The sequence below is a fragment of the Argiope bruennichi genome, chromosome 9 (genome assembly GCF_947563725.1).
Source record: "Argiope bruennichi chromosome 9, qqArgBrue1.1, whole genome shotgun sequence".
NCBI classification, from domain to species: domain Eukaryota; kingdom Metazoa; phylum Arthropoda; class Arachnida; order Araneae; family Araneidae; genus Argiope; species Argiope bruennichi.
In genome coordinates this window covers 9,807,913-9,829,377 of record NC_079159.1, presented here as the reverse complement: position 1 = coordinate 9,829,377, position 21,465 = coordinate 9,807,913, and the positions used below count along the sequence as shown (strand labels likewise).

General features: G+C 28.4%; 1 protein-coding gene across 1 annotated transcript in view; it reads right to left on the bottom strand.

The window, feature by feature from the left end:
• The window catches only part of LOC129985198 (uncharacterized), a 38,730-nt gene extending 29,604 nt beyond the window's left edge, over positions 1–9,126 (bottom strand). Inside the window, exon 1 of the mRNA XM_056095135.1 lies at positions 8,985–9,126. Within this exon, the coding sequence (XP_055951110.1) occupies positions 8,985–9,053 (69 nt within the window). The 5' untranslated portion in view covers positions 9,054–9,126. The remainder of the gene's footprint in view (positions 1–8,984) is intronic.
• Positions 9,127–21,465: the final 12,339 nt, after the last annotated feature.

The window sequence follows — 21,465 nt, the reverse complement described above, 5'->3', positions numbered from 1 at the left end:
CTTTTAAGATATCTATAAAACTCCCTTCAATAATAGGAGGCCATATATGCAGAGAAGCAATATAGTAGATTCGTAACAATATGATGCCATGTACAGATTTAAAGAGTGCTTGGCACAGGTTGAATTTTCACTAAAAAAACAATTGTCTTCGTTTTAGATTCAAGAACCAGACTAGCATCATACTTCGCTGCCAAAACCGCAATGGCTTGATGATAACTCAGGCAAGTTCAAAGATCAATTCCATCGTTTATGTGTGCTTGGTGTATTTTAAATCTAATGTCCAGGAAAGCTTTTTCCAGTTAGAATGTATTTTAAGTCTAATGTCGAAGAAAGAGTTTTTCAGTTAGAATGTATTTTAAGTCTAATGTCGAAGAAAGAGTTTTTCAGTTAGAATGTATTTTAAGTCTAATGTTGAAGAAAGCGTTTTTCAGTTAGAATGTATTTTAAGTCTAATGTCGAAGAAAGCTTTTTCCAGTTAGAATGTATTTTAAGTCTAATGTCGAAGAAAGCTTTTTCCAGTTAGAATGTATTTTAAGTCTAATGTCGAAGAAAGCGTTTTCCAGTTAGAATGGCACAGAAGTTCGGAAAAAGAGTACCGGTTTAGAAATCGTCCTCGTCATCTGACTATAATTTAAAATTATGAATTATGTCTGAAATTAAAATCCATATTCTTCAAAATTGCCAGTAGTGTAACTAAAGCTTGGGCCTATCCATGGTCCTAACTTTATAAAGAAGCAAAAATTATAATGAACAGGAAAAAATAAAATCTAATGCTGCATTTATACAGACAGGAAACAATAATGCAAAAAAAAAAATTGTTGTTGTTATTGTCTCAGTTACTTCAAAAATTTTCGGTCTATGATCTTTTCAGTTGATTTTAAAGGAATCTAATGAAAAGTTGAACAAGTGTACTGTTATTCATTGGCAATAAGACTTGAAATTTTCTTTTCATCAAACAATTTTCTTAAGACTTTCTCAACCGATCTAAAATGTAAAGACTGAACAAATGAAATTCTAATTCAGTGGTAGTTCAGTTTTCTCTAAAATGATATATCTTTAAATGCCATATTTAACTATTGTCGTATTCAGTTAGCGCAGAAACTGATTCTGAAAAAAAAAAGTACTTTCCGTTTTATTAATATAATATATAAATAGAATAATACAAAATATTTGAATAGAAATCTGAAATTTCGGTCGTTTCTACATACTTTTATTTAACTTGACTCCTAATATGCTCTTAAACATGTAATTTTGTAACACATTTTTCACACGTTTTCGAATATACTAGAATTCTGAAATTCCGTAAAAGGTGTACACATTAATTTGAGATATTTCCAGATTTTCAAAAATTAAGTGTCAGTCAATTGTGCAATTTAATTAATTTTTAACATAAAAAAAAGATTTATCTGATAGTGAATTTTAAGAAAAATGATAAATAATCAACAATAATGATGGTAATAAATTATAAATGGAATAAAAAAATTTTTATAGATGCATTAAAATACAAAAACATAAAAAATCGAAGCATGGTGCGCAAAAAACATGTTAATAAAATTACGCCTTAATGAATGTCAAAGTAATGTAGTTATCTGTGTATCCAAAATAATTAGGAAAACCAAAGAACTTATACTAATGTTCCAAGTCCAACCACTGATCTGATTATCTTATATGTTTCATATGAAACTCTAGATACATCACCATTTGTCGCTTATTCATCACCATCCTCGAATTTTATAAAATAAAATTGCCTCAAGTAATCGAGCGATTTTTCCTATCAATTTCAACAATTTGCAAACCCAGCTAATTAACAAGATTGCTTTATATTCGTTGTATAGATTTAAAGTCAAACTTTTTTTTGTTATGATAGAATGGATTGACTTTAATAAATTGATATTATTAATATCGCGTGTGAAAAGTTAGTCAGCGAAGGCAGCAAGTTAAAATTTAAATGTACTATAAATATAAATAAAATTCCATTTTATTTAGCGTATTTATATCAGAGCCTCCCATTTTTACATTGACCTCTTGATTTGTGAACATAAAATTATTTTCTTTATTTTAAAATATAATAAAAACAAGCTTTTTAAAAATATGTTATTAATTTTCTTAATCAGATATTATATATCTCAATTTTCCAAAAATAGCAAAGCTGTGAAATTAAACAATAAATTATACAATCATACTTTGTTTCCACTATTTAAACACAGAATATTTGATCTAAGAATTAATTTTCTATAAAGATACTTTACTTTTTTTACTTTACTATAGACAATACTTTTTTATATATACATTGTTATTTTAGTTTATATAAACAAATAAATGACCTGAAATACCAAATCGCACCAAGTGATATTTTTGTCTTGCAGTTTCTATTTCAACTTAATTAAAAATTTTAATTCGAAACTCCTTAATTTAATACAAAAGTAAACACTTATGGTAAACCAGGAGGTTAAATTTTAGATAACTCCAAGTTGCATATTATGATGTGAAATAAGCTGCAATTTAAAATTTTAGATTTCTTTGATTATTTTTATTTTTAGAACGTTGCGTATGACGTCAGCATGTTCAAAAACCCATAATTAGCAAATTTTCTCCTAGGCACCATCTTAAATCACGCCAAAGAATTTTTTTTAAATATTTCTTCACTTTAGTAAATTATAGTCATATTACTTTACCGCGTCTTCGAATTTCTTGGTTTTCTTTTACTTTCTCTTATACCAAATATACACTGAGAAATTTTTGCCAGCTGGTGAAATATTCGACATTGCGATTTTAATGAATCTTCTTGTTTTAAATCGGTCATTCACAATCCCTACACGCCATTCCACTTTAAGAATATTCATTTATGTCAAACATGCCAAATCAACTTCAGTCCAACTCTCTCGGTGAATTTCTTTCTAGAATGCATCTCAAGTCACCTTTACTTTCCATGTTTCTTCCTCCCTTTGTTATTTGAACGTCCGATCCAAGTAGAGGAATGCCTGCATTCATTGAGTTCCAATTCAAAAGTCATGACGGAAAAGGAATGATGAAAATTTGAACATTTAGCATTTCACTCCACACCATGCCAATTCTGACAGATTTAAGATCTGATTTGTATTATTTGAAGTAATTGGAAGGGTCCAGCTTTCAACTTCTCAAGCTCCGATTAAAGCAATTTTGAAAGTATTGTTGTCTATCTGTGACAATAATAATCAAAAAAAAAAAAAAAAAAAACACTACAGACTTTACAAATGATGAGTAGAATGTGTTCTTATTATCGAAACTGTAAAATTCTATCAAGCTTCCGGCGATATACATTTGTGTATATGGTTGGTTAGTTGTAAGTTTAAATGGCACAAGAACCATCTACTGGCTAAACAGTATGTAGTATATGAAGATGATAATTCAAAAGCACGACGCAAATTGATGAATAAAATTTTGTACTTTGTTTCATCATTAAAATAATAAATCAATTTGACTAACAAACAACAAAGTTGAATATGTGTGTGTTTATGTGGTGGCGCTGTACAGGCTAGACCGTTTGACCAACAGTTACCAAATTTGGCACACGTATTCCTCAGAGGGTAAAATTGTGCTGGAGGGTGAATTTTAATTAGAATTACAATTAATTAAAAATGAAGCTGAATTTTGGCGTTTTTCTGCAACACCGAAAGTATTATCACACAAAAATGAATTTTACAGCATTTCAAAATTTAAACAATTGTCCTTTTCATAATACCAATTTAATAAGCAAGTGAAATTTTCCTGAATTTTGACAAAATTTAAAAATATTGTTTGCCTAATTTTCTACAATAATTGCTGCCCTTAAGTTCAAACCGTTTTCATTGTTTTGTCATCTATCTGATGACGTATTTTTTTTCCTTTGTTTAAAGCTAAAAAAGGATTTTGTTTAGTATACGTATAATTTACGAGAAGGATAAAAAGAATTGGCGGCATAATACCGTGAAAATTAGATAGATAAACTGAACGTTGAATTTTTAATAGTGCTATTATGTCATGACATTAATTTTCATTGAAATATTCATGTACATAGTAAACATGCAAGGTACTTAAAATAACACGGCTTGAATGTCTGATAATTTGGCGAAATCATGAAGTTATGTCTATATGATTTAAATAAAATTAAATATAACCAATACTCCGAGCAAAGCAGTTGGTCTCAAAGGTGGCCACTAATTAATAATAAGTAAATGTCAGTATGTAGCTTTTCACCACATTCATATGTATCTAATTTTACTGTTTGTTTATTTTATTTTCAATTTCTTTGTCTGTTATTATTTTTTGCTTACGTTATCTGAAAATAAATAAACTTTATACGTTTGTCTTATGGTCAAAACTGTAAATCGCAATGTTTAAATTTCATCGCCCAAATAGAAAAAGTTCAAAATCGATATGAGGCTTACGATATTCGTAATACGAAAATTTGAGAATGGAGCACTTTCGCTGGATCAATGTAAACAAGTCAAAGAATGATTAAATATCGCCTTATTGGGAAAAAAAGACTTTATTCAATTGCTACTTCATTTTTGTAATGTTTAAAAATTCTTATCTTAATTATTATGAGGAGGAGCAAGATTCAAGGAAACAACAATTCCGTAATCTCTATATCCGTTGCCCTTTAAAAACAAATTATAACTTTAATATACTTTTCGATTTTAATGCACACAAGTGAAAACAATAGATACAATCGGATTATTTGTTATTAATCAGCAGGTCATTGTTCGTTAGATGTAGAAAACGAGGAACTAGTAGATTTTTACATTTGTTCTGCTGTTCTTCCTGTCGTTTAAATCCCCGAGACGGGAAAATTTGCATAACATTACATAATCCATGAATGCTTCAGATCTTTCACGTTCTGTTGCTCTTGTGTATTCTGTTGCTCTTTCTTAGTGAAAAATCCTTACAAATATAAAATTTTGGGCGTGTTTCATATTTGAAATTGTTTTGATAGCGCATTGAATCACTCATTATGCGATGAACTACTTATAATAAACGTTATTTGAAAGAAAGAACATGCAATATTTTTATTTGTTAAAAATTTTATTACATTTTGAAGATACACCATGTTTAATATTTGAAGAAGGATTCAAACTCAGTCGAATTTTTATTGCTATTTCCAAAAGATCTTTACAAAGTTTCCGTTATTTTTTTTTTTTTTCCTTGTTCACTTTTTTTTCTTTTAAAATGAAATCGCAATATTACAAAAATCTAGTTGGAGAGTGGTTTGAACCCCGAGACAGTTCTGTTATATGCCAAACATAGCATTATTTCATGCTGGGCTATGACGTCTCATTTTATCTCCATGCAAAATTAACAGTCTATTTCACAATAGAAATTTCATTTAAAAAAAATTCAGTGGATTTTATTCTTTAGTTTAATCACAGCTTTGCACTTTTACTTTGTTTTTTTAAGCTTACTGGGCGTCTAGTACTTGGTCATTTCCTCATCTTTTATCTGCTTAAACTTTGGTATATATATATATATATATATATATATATATATATATATATATATATATATATATATATATATATATATATATATATATATATATATATATATATATATATATATATATATATCATGGATTGGACGAATATCATTTGAAAGGGAATTTTCTCTATTCTGAGCTGACTCCCTTTTCAAAATGCTAATTTTTTTATCAAATAATTCGCCAATAATCATTTAATTAGTTTAATTTGTAAAAGTAATTCCTTGGAAACCATATGCAACAGACAAAAGCGTTCCTTTCTTCTTTTTTTTTAAAAAATTTTCAGATCAAAGATTGAAAATTCTTTGGATTTAAGAATCATGATGAAATAATTTGTATTTTTATAGCGTGCTGATCGAGAAACAGATTGTTCTTAGTCATTTTTGAAGGTTGTGATTTCACTTGATCGGAATCATGTAAAGATGAATACTAAATTAAACACAGAAAAATAAATAGGAATTTCTTGCCTTAATTTTCCAAGATATGCTGTATTCATTTATTCATAAATAACCTCTTTATATCAAATTGACAAAAAGTACGTTTCTACGAAAGATTTTACAAAGACAAGAATGATTATAAGAGAAATTCTACTCAATTGAAGGCCATTGCAATAAAATCTTATCTATTATTATTAGCATTGGAAACATGAGAAGAATCTTGGTTTTTACAGCAGAATTTTATTTTTCTAATGAAATCACTTAAAAAACAATAGAATATATTAGAGAAGGAAATTCTTGAAAATTCAATTACTTAATAATATTTAGTAGGAAAAAAGTTATTATTTAAAAGAAAACGTTCTGGCTATTTGGGCAATTCTTAAAAACATATTAATCGAGAAAAAAAAAAGTATTTTAAAAATTTATTTTATTAAAAAACTATATTTTAAGAATGAAATTTCGTACAAAAAAATAATTTAGATAAGTTATTTTCTTTAAGCAAAATGCATCCTTCTAAAAATAAATATTTGATTAATTTTGAAAAAAATAGAACTATCTGAGCCATTTTGATATTAAAGGATTTGAAAATAAAAATAAGTTTCATGATGATGCTATTTTGTTCATTTAAAACATAAGTCATCCATTTTTAAATTAAAATCCTCCAATATGGCATTCCGTCTTAAGTAGCTGTAATTTAATACAATCTTAGATGTACAAAAAGTTTGGAAATAATCATATTTCTGTTATAATTAATAGAAATCCTCGCAATATATGTATTCTTGAGGTAAATGCAAAATTTTTAGTTTGAGATATCAAATTAAATTTGGAGTGGTTTTCGCTTTTAAACGATAACTTTGATGGTGATGGAAGCTGTCAAGAGCTCTTACAAAATTTACACATGCAAAAAAAATTAAAGACCCATCGCTTTTATGTATAATTTTGAAATTAGAATTGCCAAAATTAATCCATCATTTATGATCATCTTTCACTTGGATTATAGGCATATTTTCAAAGAGATGAGTGCATCTTTGAAAAAAAATTGACCAACCATTATAAAAATTCTTTATCTCCTACATTAATCTGTAATCTATTTGGGGCCTCCAAGTTTTTCGCATATCGGTAACTTCAAATACAGACGAGTTCTGGAATTTATCAGTGCGTTATTTTTAAGCGTCATCGAAAAGAATAATTCTCGATTCTTTATTTCAAAATATAATTTTAATTTTGACTCTCACTAAATTTGGTTTGCTGTCTCATTGTATTCTACCCTAAAACTTGAACAGTTTTGAAACATATAACATAAAAATCATATTTTCCCTCTTCTTAAATCTCGATTTTTTTTTTAAATTTGTATAAGGCAGCTATGCAAATAGAATACCGTCTGATATTTTTACATATTGCCTAATCATATTCGAACCGAAGTCATATCTGCCTTCTTGATAACCTATGCAAATCAACAGATTTAAACTTAGATTTTAAAAAATTAAATCCGCCTACTAACAATTCCATATTTTCTCCAATTTATGAGATCCCATAAAAAAAGAGAAACATCATATTTTAAGAATTTACACGGCAACAATATTATTCTTAATTCCAATATTTAAAATTTAATTGCCGAACTGCGCTTAAAAATCAGACCTACTTTCTAAATTTTTCTTATTTCAAATACCAATATTAAATGAAATTCCTAGGAATTGCTTCTTAAGTAAATAAATTTTCTGATTACAAACAAGAAATAAGAACAAGAACGTTATACTTGCATTTGCAGAACTTGAATATCAAGCTGAAGAATGTGTGGTTGTTGCACTACAGTGTGGGAGTTTACTCAAAATGGGTGGAGAAGTGGACCAGACCTTGTTTAGAGATCCTACAGTCGACTATTCGACTTGCATTTATCTTTGCTCTTTTGTGATCAAATCGTAGGCTAACTCAATAATTGATATTTTTGTCGCAATCTATTTAGGAATCTTCGCTTTTTGTGAAATAACGTTATCCTTTACAAGAATCTACCTATTTATAGAAGTGGCTCAAAGAGTTCAATAATTGCAAGCTGTGCAAATAATAAATGTAGTAATTCACTATGATTACGGAAGAATTGGAGAATACTTCTAAGCTAGTTAAATACAGAATGTGCTTAATATTGCAGTGGAATTTGAATGTGAATATTTCAGATCAAATGCTTTATCAAAGAAATATTCTTCCAATTCTAAGTCTTAAGTACAAATCACAAAAAAAGTAATTTTTTTTTTCGTATAATAAAGCATTTTTTCGAAGGAATGCTTTATTTGTAACAAATAAAAACTCGTACAATATCATCTTAATTTAATAACACTCTTTTAATGTTTTGATCGCATGTAATTTTGTTTGAATAATAGAATCAAAGTTGTGGCCACTTTATTTCATAACATTTGCATATAATTTCATTCCATTCACTACATTTCCACAAAGCTATTTTTCAGAGTAAAATAAAGTAGCTTTTGAAAATAAAAAAAGAAATATATATATATATATATTGCAACAATAAAATCTCCTACCTCTCTCTTTCTTTAATTAAAATGCTAAAGTTTTTTGATTAAGATTATACTTTGTTTAAAAAAAACAAAATTAACAATACTTCATCAAAAATATTTCATTTTCAGACTGAAAAAATGGATTATAATTATTTTTGTACTAAATAAATTTTATATCACTAAAAACCATTAGCAAACGAATTTAATCATTTCTCATTCAGTACTAACAAATTGTAAATAATTTTCATAAGATAAATATTTCTTATTTTATAATGGAAAATGGATGTAAATATATTATTTAGCTTTAAAGTGTGTGAAAACACACATTTTAATCTAAATACATTCAAGAAATGCAAATAAAATTAAGAGAATGATTTTTACAGTAATTAAATCTAAAATTATCACTGGCTGAAGAATGCCATATTTTAATCAAAATATTACTTAATATAAGCATCCGTTAAGACATAAATAACTGAATATGACGAAGCTGAAATAAGAAGTTCATTTTTCACCGGATGTCAGATGGAAGCGAAAATTTCTTACCTGGAAATGCAATAAAGTCACACATCCGAGTACGAACCACCACATGTTTTCAGATGTAAATAAAAACATCGTCTGCGCTAAGTAAGAAGACTCGTTTTGTCGACGGATCGCTAAAACGTCCGGTTCCTTTCGCGGCCTCAGATATTCGGCCAATCACAGATGAGCAAATCTGAGTTATTCGCTTTTCCCTCGCAGACGATAGATAGTGAAAAGAAAGATGCGCAATTTGAACGATAAAATGTAGATTTTATTTATATATTCTACTTTCATCTCTGTTTTATTTATTAAAAAACTGGAACTGTTCTATGAAGAAATGTATTTAATTCCACCACGGCAACGCGAATTAATGTACTAACAAAAATAATTACAATATTTACCTTGGAGATGAATGGCAACGCACAGATAGTAAATTAATTAAATAATTAAAATTTTGTATAGTTTCAATAATTATAAATGGCAACGCACAGGCTAAAAAATTTCTTCACATATATCGTTTGTTGCATGATAATGGTAATAGAAATAAATTTGTTCACATAGTTCTGTTAAATAAGATGCATCATTGCAGCTTTAGATCTAATTTATTTTTAATTTATTAGCTTTTATAAATGCGAAAGAAATTCTGTTGGAAAGTGGAGCAAATCGCACTCTTTAAGAAAAGTTAATTAATTTATTATTTTGTTATATCTTCGACGAAGTTAAAAGCTTGATTTAAAAAAAAAAATATTAAGGGGTGTTTTTAAAAATGTGCTTTAGTACTTGAAGATTTAGATTTTGTTTCAAAAATAAATTAGTAAAATTAAAAAAATTAAAAGAACTTTTAATTTTAATTTTTAAATCTAAATGATAAAAGTTTAGCTCACTAAAAATGGGTCAAAATTCATAGTAGGTAGATCGTCATAAGATCGAGCATTCACAGGGTCCAAGTTATCTTTTTCACCATATGCAAATTTTAATTTACTTTAAGACGTAAATATATTTAGAATAATTCTAAATAATAAGTAATAATAATAATTAATAATTTAGAATAATCTAAAATCATAAGCCGTAAGTATATTTATAATAATTCTGGCTTGTTTTTGTAAAGGTTAAAAAATACAAGAAAATATTTATTTCTTTTTACGTACCTCTTTTTGTTAAACAATTCATATGAAGATTTGTCGACGAATTTCCTCCATCTGGGTCACTATGCTTCTGAATTATCACGTCGCCATGCATAAAGATAAAATTCTTTTTGAATTCCCATTCCGTTTATTACTTGTCAGATATTTTTTTTAAAAAATGCCGGGTTATGTGTGCCCTGTTCAGCTGTTGTCCGTGTACATTAAGCATCATACCTACTATACTAATTTACTATTAAACAAAACAGTCATTTTACACGAGTTGAAAGCGGATCTATTCCACTTTCTATGGAATGAAGCTCTTTGGAAGGAACCTTTATAGAAGGTGTTAAACAAATCGTTCGTTAATGACTTATCCCTCACAGGTGCGTCGCGAAAGGTATGTATGCCCTATTCAACTGTCAATAAACTTCAAGTTTTAAATAATTGCTTGCCCGATAAAAGTCAGATGTGCACTAACCTGATGTTCATTTCAGGATCCCATGACTAGCAATTTCCGACGACTGTACTTCGATAAGGGATTTTACGCAGAAAGATAGGCAGTTATTATGCCTTCAGATTCCGCATATTATCTGAATTGACCTTATTGCTGAATGTAAACATCTCCTCTTTTCACTTTTTCCCTCACCCCTTTTCTTATAAAATAAATGTCTCCTGACGCATGCGTCAAGACGCGGAGGTTTTCTGAACCCGAGAATGAATAGTAAAAGGAACCAGGAAGATGTTATGTTACTCTATCATATCTTTCTCTCTGTCTCTAGTTCACTTTCACATTCCTAATTTATTTTATTTCGTTTATTTTATTCACCGTTTTTTATTGTTTGTTTGGATTTCGTTTTTATGTTGTTCCATTCAATTTGTTTAAGATACCTGGTTAAGAAAAATCATCCGAGGAGTGTACGTTTATTATCCAACATATCCAACAAACTGGATAATGAAAAATTGGTGTTAATTCCACCAAAAGCATGACACACAGATAACAATGGTAAGTGTACACAATGAACAGCACTTCTAAATTCTAACCATTTTCCAGAAGCAAGCTACAAATCGCCAATTAAATAACTGCACATACAACAGCACTCAGCTTCATAGCACTTCAAAGAGAGAATTGCTTTTTGTGTGCGCGCCTCCTCTTATAAAAAATTCCGATAGGCCGTGGCTAAACATAAAGTTTTTTTTGGGGAATTTCGGATCCTAATAGAGTAAGAGGCATAATTCTTGCATTTCAAGAACCTTCGTTTTTTTTTTTTTTTTTTACTTCAAATTCATCACCAAATCGCCAAGTTTGTCATTAATCAGATTAAAAGCCGGAGACATTAACACCTGTAAATATCTTTTTCCAGTAATGAGACAATCATTGCAGGAAAGTAATATTACAGATTTGTAATTCGCTTTCTTTTGTGAAAAATCACTCAGCAAAAAAAAAAAAAAAAAAAAAATACTATTTAGATATTTAAAATTTAAAAAATTTAGCTACTTAAATTTTTAATCACTTCATTGACAATGCGTGAATCTTGAGAAACATAACTCGTTTCTGAGTAATGAGTTCCAACCAATGTTCGAAGCCCAAAATATTGAATATAAAGTTAATTTTTCTAGAAATTATAACAAAATTCTAGAGTAATAGGCTTTGTTTATTTCGTGTTAGTTTCTTTATAATGAATTTTTATTTAAATTATAAGGAATTTTAACTTAAAATATTTTGATCTTCAGCTTTAAAAAAGTAAGTACAATAGAGTAAACAAAGTTGCATCATTTCAAACAGTTTGTCTTCATATGAATTAATTTCATCTCTTAATATCTTAAAATAAAATTACATTAATTAGTTAAAGATTATTTAGTATTTCTTGTAGCATCCTAACAATTAAATAAACAAAACTATACATATCTTTATAAAAGAAAGTTCTTATGTGCTTCTCTACATTTCTTAGACAATTCTATCGAATTTACAACCATGAAAATTGGCACACAGATAGTAGTAATGGCAAATGAATGCAACTCGTATCCCCAATATTACATATATACATCCCTAATATTACGTTTTTTTTTAATTTATTATTTTGTATTATTTCGGATGATTTTTCACATATATTTGTCCAAAATATTGTTTCTAAAGAGTGTACGGAGGAAGTCAGAGCACCATCAGAGAGAACAAGCAATTGTCGTACTAAAAAAAAAGTCTTTTGGCTTAATTTACAGAACTTCGAGAAATTTTCTTTAAAGAAAATACTTTTTCCTTAAAATGCTAAAACTAAAATTCCAGCAACTATTCTTCTACTTAAACTCTTTTTTTTTTTTTTTTCAAAATCTTTAAGGTCATTTCCGAACATTTCTCTTTTATTTCAAACAATAAAGATGAAAATACTTTTCTTAAATGAGTTTTAAGAAAGATATTTCGATAAATTAATTATTTTCCTGATGAGTTCAAAAGTCTTCTTTCCTGATTCGCAGCGGAGAACTCGAATTCGTGGGGAGAAATTTTATTTTTCTCTGATTTGACAAGGAGCCGAATTCGAGATGGTCAAGAATCATGAAGATTGCTTTGATTTAATCTTTTAACAATTTTATTTAGTTTAAATCCTACTAGCTTCACTTAAAGCAAGCTCTTTATTTTCATTATCTCACCCTCTATCTAGCTATCTCCTCTCTTTTACTCTCTCACTCAATTCCCTCTCTCTCTCTCTCTATATATATATATATATATCTTTCTCTCTCTCCTCTCCCTCTTTCTTTCTTCTCTCCCTGCTTCTTTCTCACTCGTGCATCTTCATTTTCAGTCATTATTTTCACTTTTTATGGTCTGTAATTCATCCAGCAACGTCAATGCCATTAAGAAAAATAAATGTCCAAAATTAACATTATATGTTTGCATCGTTTCCATAATTTCATTTTATATCATTCTGGTTAAGATTCAATGATATTCATTACGTCATGGCCAACTTTTTTTACAAATTCTGATTACATAAAAAAATTTAATGTTTCATATTTAATTTTTATGAACTCAAATAACAATTCCTGAAGCAATCATATATATCCAAAATAGAATTCCAATGTTTTACAAAATTAGGCTTCGAAACTTTTGGCAACCAATTGCTTAATATAAGGAATTTCAAATCGGACGCATAGAAAGGAAATTAATTTCAAAGTTGCATTCATTTCTAAATATTTGAACAGTTTAATTGAATTTACATTACGCTTTATATCCTACATTTTAAATATGCTGGTGATATAAAATATCTCTTGAAATACACGATTCAATTATAAAGTACAAATATCTTTCTAAAAAAATTGATTCCTTGATTATCAAAAATAAATTTTTTTGGTATATTTTTAGAAATAGATAAAATGCTATTTTCAGCTTCTTAGATGGTCATTTAAATAAATTCAATGCTTACTTTTATTAAAATTCAGCTCACAAAGTATATCGAAAAGGTGTTCAAAGCAAATAATTGTCGTGGAAAATATACTTGAAGCCTGGTATCTCCTCATTTTTGTTAAAATAATTAACTTTGGGGGGGGGGTAGATTTGAAAAGTGTGAGAAAAATAAGACATGCACGACTTGGTAAGTTAAAATATTTTTACTGAATTAGAAGTGAGTTTGGTTTTAAAAATTAAGCATCGTTAAAAATAATTTATTTTAAAAGCCGTATTAAATTGAATTTGTTATAGACATTTAATGGATTATAGTTTAACCAAGATAACAACGTTCTTATGCAAACATAAGAACTGCCTTCATGAATTTTTGAAAATGTTAAATGAATAGCTTGGGAAGCTAAGTCCAGAAACCTTCCTTTTGTAATTTGTTTAACATTAAAGATAGAGAGTTCGACCACAGATGCAGCATTTCAATTAAGAAGTTACTTAAGACTACTGAAGGGAATGAAAGTGAAAAGCATTAAAGTGCATTTACACTCAGCTAGTTATAAGATTCCAGTAAGTCACGCATGCATCGAAATTAGATTGCACAAGTTCTGAAAGAGCACACAATAGAAAGTTCTTGTCACGACTGGACAAGTGCTATTTCTGTGCATGCGTGGTCTTACTGGATAGATTGTAGCTGGCTGAGTGTAAGCCCACCTTTAATTCACTGAAAAATCAGCTTGTGGCGGATTGGGATGTGCGATGAGCGAGGATAGAACCTGAGACCTTGTGGTTCGCAGTCCAGTAACATGACCACGATACAAAAGCAACTGCTTGTGTAGCGTAGCTGTTAACTGGCTTATAAGCTATTCACTACAAGCTCTTTAAATGAATCAGATAGAAAAAATGAATGCGGGCAATGGAGTTCATGAGTTTGTTGCTAATAAATGAGCAATGATTACATTCTCATCAAAATTAGGTGATCTTCTATTACAGTGTTTTAAAGAAACGAAAGTATTTACTCACTCGAACATGTGAACGAAATAAGTAAGATAAGATAGATATGAAGAGGTAAATCTCATCTTAACGTATGAAATATAAAGCTTATTTCCGACAGTAAAAAATCGAATCGCTAACTGAAATTAAAGCAAGATTAGTAAGATTGCTGCCTTTACTTCGAATGAAGAGCAGTGTGATACATGTGAGTCTTGGGACTTAAGATGGTTAACTGTACAGCAATGTTTGAATTAATTGTACAGCATCAAATAGATTAGATAATTAGATAATATCATGTTGATCCAGACAAATGTTTACTCGTTAAAGGCCAACAATCATAACACAACTCACAAGTATTTGAACAAAAAGAAAATTTCTGAAACGGGAAGGGATCATTACAAAATCGTACAGAAACAAAAACATTTTGTTTGTTTGCTTGTTTTGGTAAGATAAATACCTCCACGAAAAAAAAAAATGATGACGATATTTTTCCTATTAGCACATGACGCATTACGATGCTCCTCGATATATTTTGAATGCCGTGTAATATAATGAAAATATCGTAACAATGTTATTGGACATTTTATGATAATAGAGTTGTTAATGATTTCAATATCTGTAAACATAATTCTAATTTATTAAATATTATTTGATCCTGAAATAATCATTCTTGTATATATATATTTCTAACGCTTAATGCTGTAAAAAAATAGATACGCGCTTTTTTTTTCCAATAAAATCCGAAACTGACTCAAAAATTTCGTCAGTGACAGTAGTGCTGAAGATAGTTAATGTAACTTTCTGATGAGAAACAAAATTCTCCAGGAAGAGGTACAAACAGTGCTAGAGGCCGGCGTTCTGGCATAGGGATAGCGCGTCTTCCCAGTGATCTGGGCTTCCCGCGTTCGAGTCTCGGTTCCCGCGCATGGTTGTTCTTCTTCTGTGTTCTATCTGCAAGATGTGTGAATGTGCCCCCATGTAAAAAGGTGCTGTTCAGGTGAATGTGACGCATGAAGTAGCTAAGTCGTGCCCTTTACCCTATTTGGTGCTACTGAAAAAACAAGAGACGCTCACTCGGCTTAAATCGGTGCTATAAGTAACAACAATAAAAGGGAATCAAGCTAATAAAAATAATTATTCTTCTTTGGTCAAACTAGAAAGTACCGAAATTCATCAGAGAAAAGGTTAGAATAAGATTCGCATTTGTGAGTGTTGTTAGGCACGATATTTATGATAAATAAATGAAGATGATTTAAGGGCAGATTCAGAATCGGACGAAGTTAAATAATAATGATGATGATGTTACAAAAGTCAAGGTTCAGAATACAAAGAAAGCTCAGACAATAAAGATGTTGATGACAGAAATCTATACAGAAAAAAATCAAAGTAGTTGGAAAAATCAAAGAATAAATTTGAAATGGCTAGCATACATTGTTGGGATCAAGGCGTTTAGAATAAACGGATCAGAAAAAGTGACGATTCTGTTAATAATTAAAATAAGTCAGTTGGGAAAGAAAAAGTTCTTGAAAACCAAAATAATCTTGACCAAAAGAGAAGAAAAGCAATAAGCAGACAATGCTTAGGAGTTTTTATTTTCCATGCATTTATACATGTTGGGACAGGCCTTAGGATGTACGGGACCCAACTGCCAACAATTTTCAACAGTACCTAGTTCACAGCCAACTTTCACCCAGAATATAAAATACATTTAATCTTTTTAAGGAAAAGTATATTGATTAGTGAACAAAGAAAGCAGAATTTTCTTTTTTATTTTAATTTAATTTTAATTATTTTTTAATTTTAAAATTAATTAATTAATTTTAATTTAATTTTTTAATTATTTTTTTATTTTTGCTCATTAATTATTCTTTTACACATAATGGAATCTTAAAATGAAATTTGTTTTCAAACTCGCTATCAAGAAGTGCCCCTATTATGGAATTATATTAATAGATCGAATTCATAAGCAAATTTTGAAAAAAAAATTGTTTATGATTTTAAAGTTTCACTACTAGTGAATTAAAATTCCAATATAAAGAAACACATTACATTAATTACACCTATCAAGAATTCCATTACAAAGAACTGTAAAAAGTAAGTAATATATATCAAATGTATGACTAATAAAAACGCATATTTTCTAAAATTGAAAAAAAATTTCATTATTTAAATGACACTAAAAGGATATAATAATATTTCAGATTTTCAAAATTGTTATTAAGGACAAAAAAAAGTAATGATCTTGATGTTTAAAAAAAATTGTTTCAAAATTCAACTCAGATTGAATTTTTCTTCATCGTTATTATGTCTATAACAAAAAAAAACACTTATTTTTCCAAAAAGAAAAAAGAAAAGAAAAGAAAGAAAAACTTATTTTTTCATTCCAATATTTGAACATTTTCCCCTTCGTTTCTGATTTATTTATTTTATTATGAATATCCAATGATAGTTTATATGTGTATGCATTTACAGGTCTATTTAAACAAATAATGTTTTCATAAGCAAATAATGTTAAAAAAAAATTCAAATAATGAAAGGAGTGAAATTTGATTAATTCGAAGCTATCTCAAAAACTCAATTTAACCGTAAAATTTGTATTAAGAAAAACTTCTAAGGATGTAGGTTAAGTAAACAAACAGTTTTAAAGAAAAATTTACAAAGAGTGATTCGTTCATAATATTTAATTTTAATAAATAGCACATAATGAATAAATAAGCCATGAAGTTTTAACAAATAATTAAATAGTATTTGTTGATAAGAATTTTAATAAATTTATACTAACTATTATAATAAACTTACTTAATTAAAAAAATTAAGATAATTTTTACTTCTTTTTTGGGTGGGGAGGGGGGGGGGCATTCTGAAGAGTAATCAAGTGCGTTAGGGAAATAAGGGCTTTAGAAAGCTTCTTTTTTTTTTAATTCTCATTATGAGCATAAAATATGGCTGTAACTAATCATTAACATTACATTATTATTAATATAATTAATTATAAATTTGTATATTGAAATTAATATAATAATCTGCTAACTAATAAGTTAAGCTGATTGTTAATATGATGGAAATAACACAGAACTTTTTAAAAAGTTATTATTTACTGGCTTGACTTTAAACTAAGCAAAACAAAATTCACCTCGCGATAGATATTTTAACATTATATTAATAAGAAATTTAAGAGGCAGAGAAAAATTTGAATCGTCAACGAATTAGAGTTAAAAACGATCATATTAGCCATGTTCGACCAAAAATCTATGAAGCTGAAATGAATGCCCCGATTTCACAAATGTTGCAATCCGAAGATATCATAGAATTACACCAATTGCCGCCTGATCAGATTATCTACTTACCCAATGACAAATAGGTCCCTTTACATTTATTTACAATAATATGGACTCTCTAGGATGTGTGTGTGAGAGAGAGAGAGAATAAGAAAAAAACTTGATCTTGCAAAAAATTCTAGAATTTTCCAGGCCTTTTCTCAAACGAGTAAATGAATGGTTATAAATTTTATGTTACACACAATCTCTTCTACATAAAGAGAAACTATTCTTTTATGTAGGAAACAGCGTTCTTGCGAAAAGTGACTAAAGGATATATTTTATTCATTTATTTTCTCTCTTACACTTAATAAAACCCATAGCTATGAAAAAAAAAAAGAATCATAACTCAGCAAATGAAATTAAAAACATAAAAATCCTATAATTCATTATCTGAAAATAAACCGATATTTGATTGCATTTTGAATAAGTTCGAATACATTTTTGTAGCACTTTGGTGCAGAGTCCCCAACAATTATCTCCAATAAATAAGATCACAGGTGACACCTGAACTCCAGAAACCCTATTGGCGCTAATTGGTCCTAGGCGACTAAAGGCTGGCACTGATACATTCTAAAGTAGAAATTTAAAAAAATAACAATCTTGAAATTTCGTTTCTGAAATTCTTAACTTTTTTAGATAAACAGCAGTGTCCAATCAAGACTACCAATACGACATTTACTATATTAATTATTATCTTATTTAGTATAATTTAATCTTATTTGGAATTGTTTCATATATCTTATTGTTATTGCTACTATATGTACTATATTATTACAATTATGATGCATATTTTCTTTCAAATGTTTACAAGTGCATAGCTAGCTCTTTTTTTTCTTTTTAATTTATCCAGCTTCTTATGTATTGCTTAGAGAAATCTTTCTCTTCAAGGTCATTGTGCGGAGATGATGTTATGCACGAAATGTTAATAGCAAATTTCAATGGAATTTTAATCGCATTGTCATTAAAGTGGCAAGTATATACTTTTGCTAAGAAAAATATTTTTCTCAGCAAAAGAGGGTAGATCCCCTCTCAGCAAGTCAGCTGAAACCGGATTAAGCAAACAACAAACAAAAGTCAAAAATAAATAATAAGAGAGCAAGGAGTCTCAACAGAGGACAATATGAACTTTAATTAATAATAGAATAAAGTTTGACTTGCAATTTCTCCAGGAAAGTTGGGGATTTGGGACTAAAGAATTACTGCCTGATTTTGATACCGATAAAATTCTAGGATCGTTGTGAGAATTCTAATCCAAGATAAATTTGTCCTTGACATGATAAACTGTTATTTTATTTATTTGGAATTTATATTGCAATTTGTTAAAATTGTGCACATTGGGCTCAGAAACAACTTGCGGGAGAAAGTTTTTCTTTTTTTAATTTAATAGTACTCTCTTAAATAAAATTCATTGACATAATGACTTATTTGAAAACAAATTTATACCAAAGGTAAATTTGCTATCTATTATTTCAATCACATTATTAATTAAAAATTATTAATTAGTATTAAATATAAATTTATTAATTGTAATTAATACTTAATTTACTACTTTAAGTAAAGTGCGATTGGATTAATTTATCTATTTCAGCTTACTGTTTAAATTCGATTTTTTCAAAACTATTTATTTAATTTATTTATTGGAGTAAACCATTTCCTGAAAAAGTTGAATTAAAAATATGTCATTTCTTTAAAATGTTTACTTTAGTTCTATATTGTACTAATAGATGGCGCCAGTAGTGAACAAAATATGTGCAATCAGGAAGTCATGTCGCAAGCAGCTCAAAATGATCGCTTTGGGATAGTGCATTGTCAAATGCGAATATCGGAAAGTCAAGGTCGCTCCCATTAAGGGGAGTGGTGACTTCACACTTTCCAGTAAAGTCACTGCTTTGATAAATTTCAGTGATATGCAATTCAATGATACAATAATTTCTAGAATAACCAGTCCGTACACTTTTCAACCCATTCACAAATTTCTTCTTTTCCCTTTATTCGCGTTAAGGAGATGGACTCTCAGGACACAAGAGAAGAATGTTTTTATTTCTGGGATTTCCTTTCCGCCCTCTGGGGGGGGGGATCAGCCAATACCCCTTCTTTTCTTTCAGAAATGTAGGCTCGGACCGCTTAAGTTTTGATAGTGTAATGTCAATACGGGGAGTTGTTCATTTGCGATATTAGATTGGAGGAATGCGAGACTCTTTTTATTCCTTTTCCACTTACAACATATTTGCCTATTGCTGACTTTAAGATTTTATATTAATATCGTATACAAAATTGAAATCGACTGACTCCTTCGATGTCTTCTCGGTACATTCACTTAAGAATGATCGATCGTGTATAAATTTTTAAGCATTATGAATAATTTTTTTTTTTCCAATACATTTTTCAGTATTTCAGCGTAAAAATATCAATACTGAAGAAACTTGAGATTCATTTTACTTGAATTTGTAATTGATAATTCTATCTCTTTTCTGCTGTTTTTAATAAAGAGGCATTGTTAGTATTTATCATGAGGTTTCATGGTACATTAAACAGGGAATGATTAATTTTATATTAATAATTATATTAATAATAATATGTTTTTTTAAATAGATTATTTTCCACGTATTAAACAACAAAGAGGTCTTATATTCTTTTTTGTTAAACATATTTTGAAAAAAAATGTTATCGTGTAAATATTTCTCATATAAAATACATACTTTTATGGTTGTGATCTCATAGATTTTTGTAAATGAAACCATTCATTTCTTCTATTTAGTTAGAAAGAATCATTAGATGAATGGATTATTCTAAACATAACTAATCTTATATTCCCTTTATAGGCTTTTTTAGAATTTTTAAAAAGCATTTGGAAAAAAATGTACATTTTTTTTTTTGAAATGTCTGCTTTAAATTTGATTTTTTAAGGATTGGTGACTTAATATATTTATGCATTACTCTGAAATGCGATTCTTTTAAAATTGAATTTCTCCACTTCCTACATTGTTTACTACTTTTAAGTGACACATATTAGGCAAAGATATTGCTTTCCCCTTCTGGAGATTTTCAACCAAATAAAAATGCTAATTAATTCCCAGCCATCCGAAAGCAGTGTCAGTGTTGCTTCTCACGTCGAATTTTCGCTTTGTGAGAAGAATAGATCCTTCTCTTTTTCGTTTTCTGAGAAAAATTAAAATTGTCTTATAGTTTCAAAACGCAGCAAATCATATTTCAAATAACACTGCATAAAACTTACATTATATATATATATATATATATATATATATATATATATATATATATATATATATATATATATATATATATATATATATATATATATATATATAATTTTTGCTTTGATAAGGTTCTAGTTATTAATAATTAAACGTGTCCGATTTCATGAATTTTTTAAAAATGCTTACACTTATTAAAACATTTTTATTACATTGAAATGTAAAATTATTTCTCAAAATTAGGGAGAAAGATTTAATTTCTGAAACAAAAAAAAAATATGTATATTTTTGCATAATTTTTATATTGGGTAGATTTATTTCTTGTTCTACAATTAAAATATTTCGATCTGTTTTTTTTTTTGTTTGTTTTTTGTTTTTGTGTGTGTGTGTGTGTGTGTATATGTGTGTGTGCTCGCGCGTGCATTTTTAAGACTAAGTAGAACTGATTTAATTTCATAGTATCGACAAAAT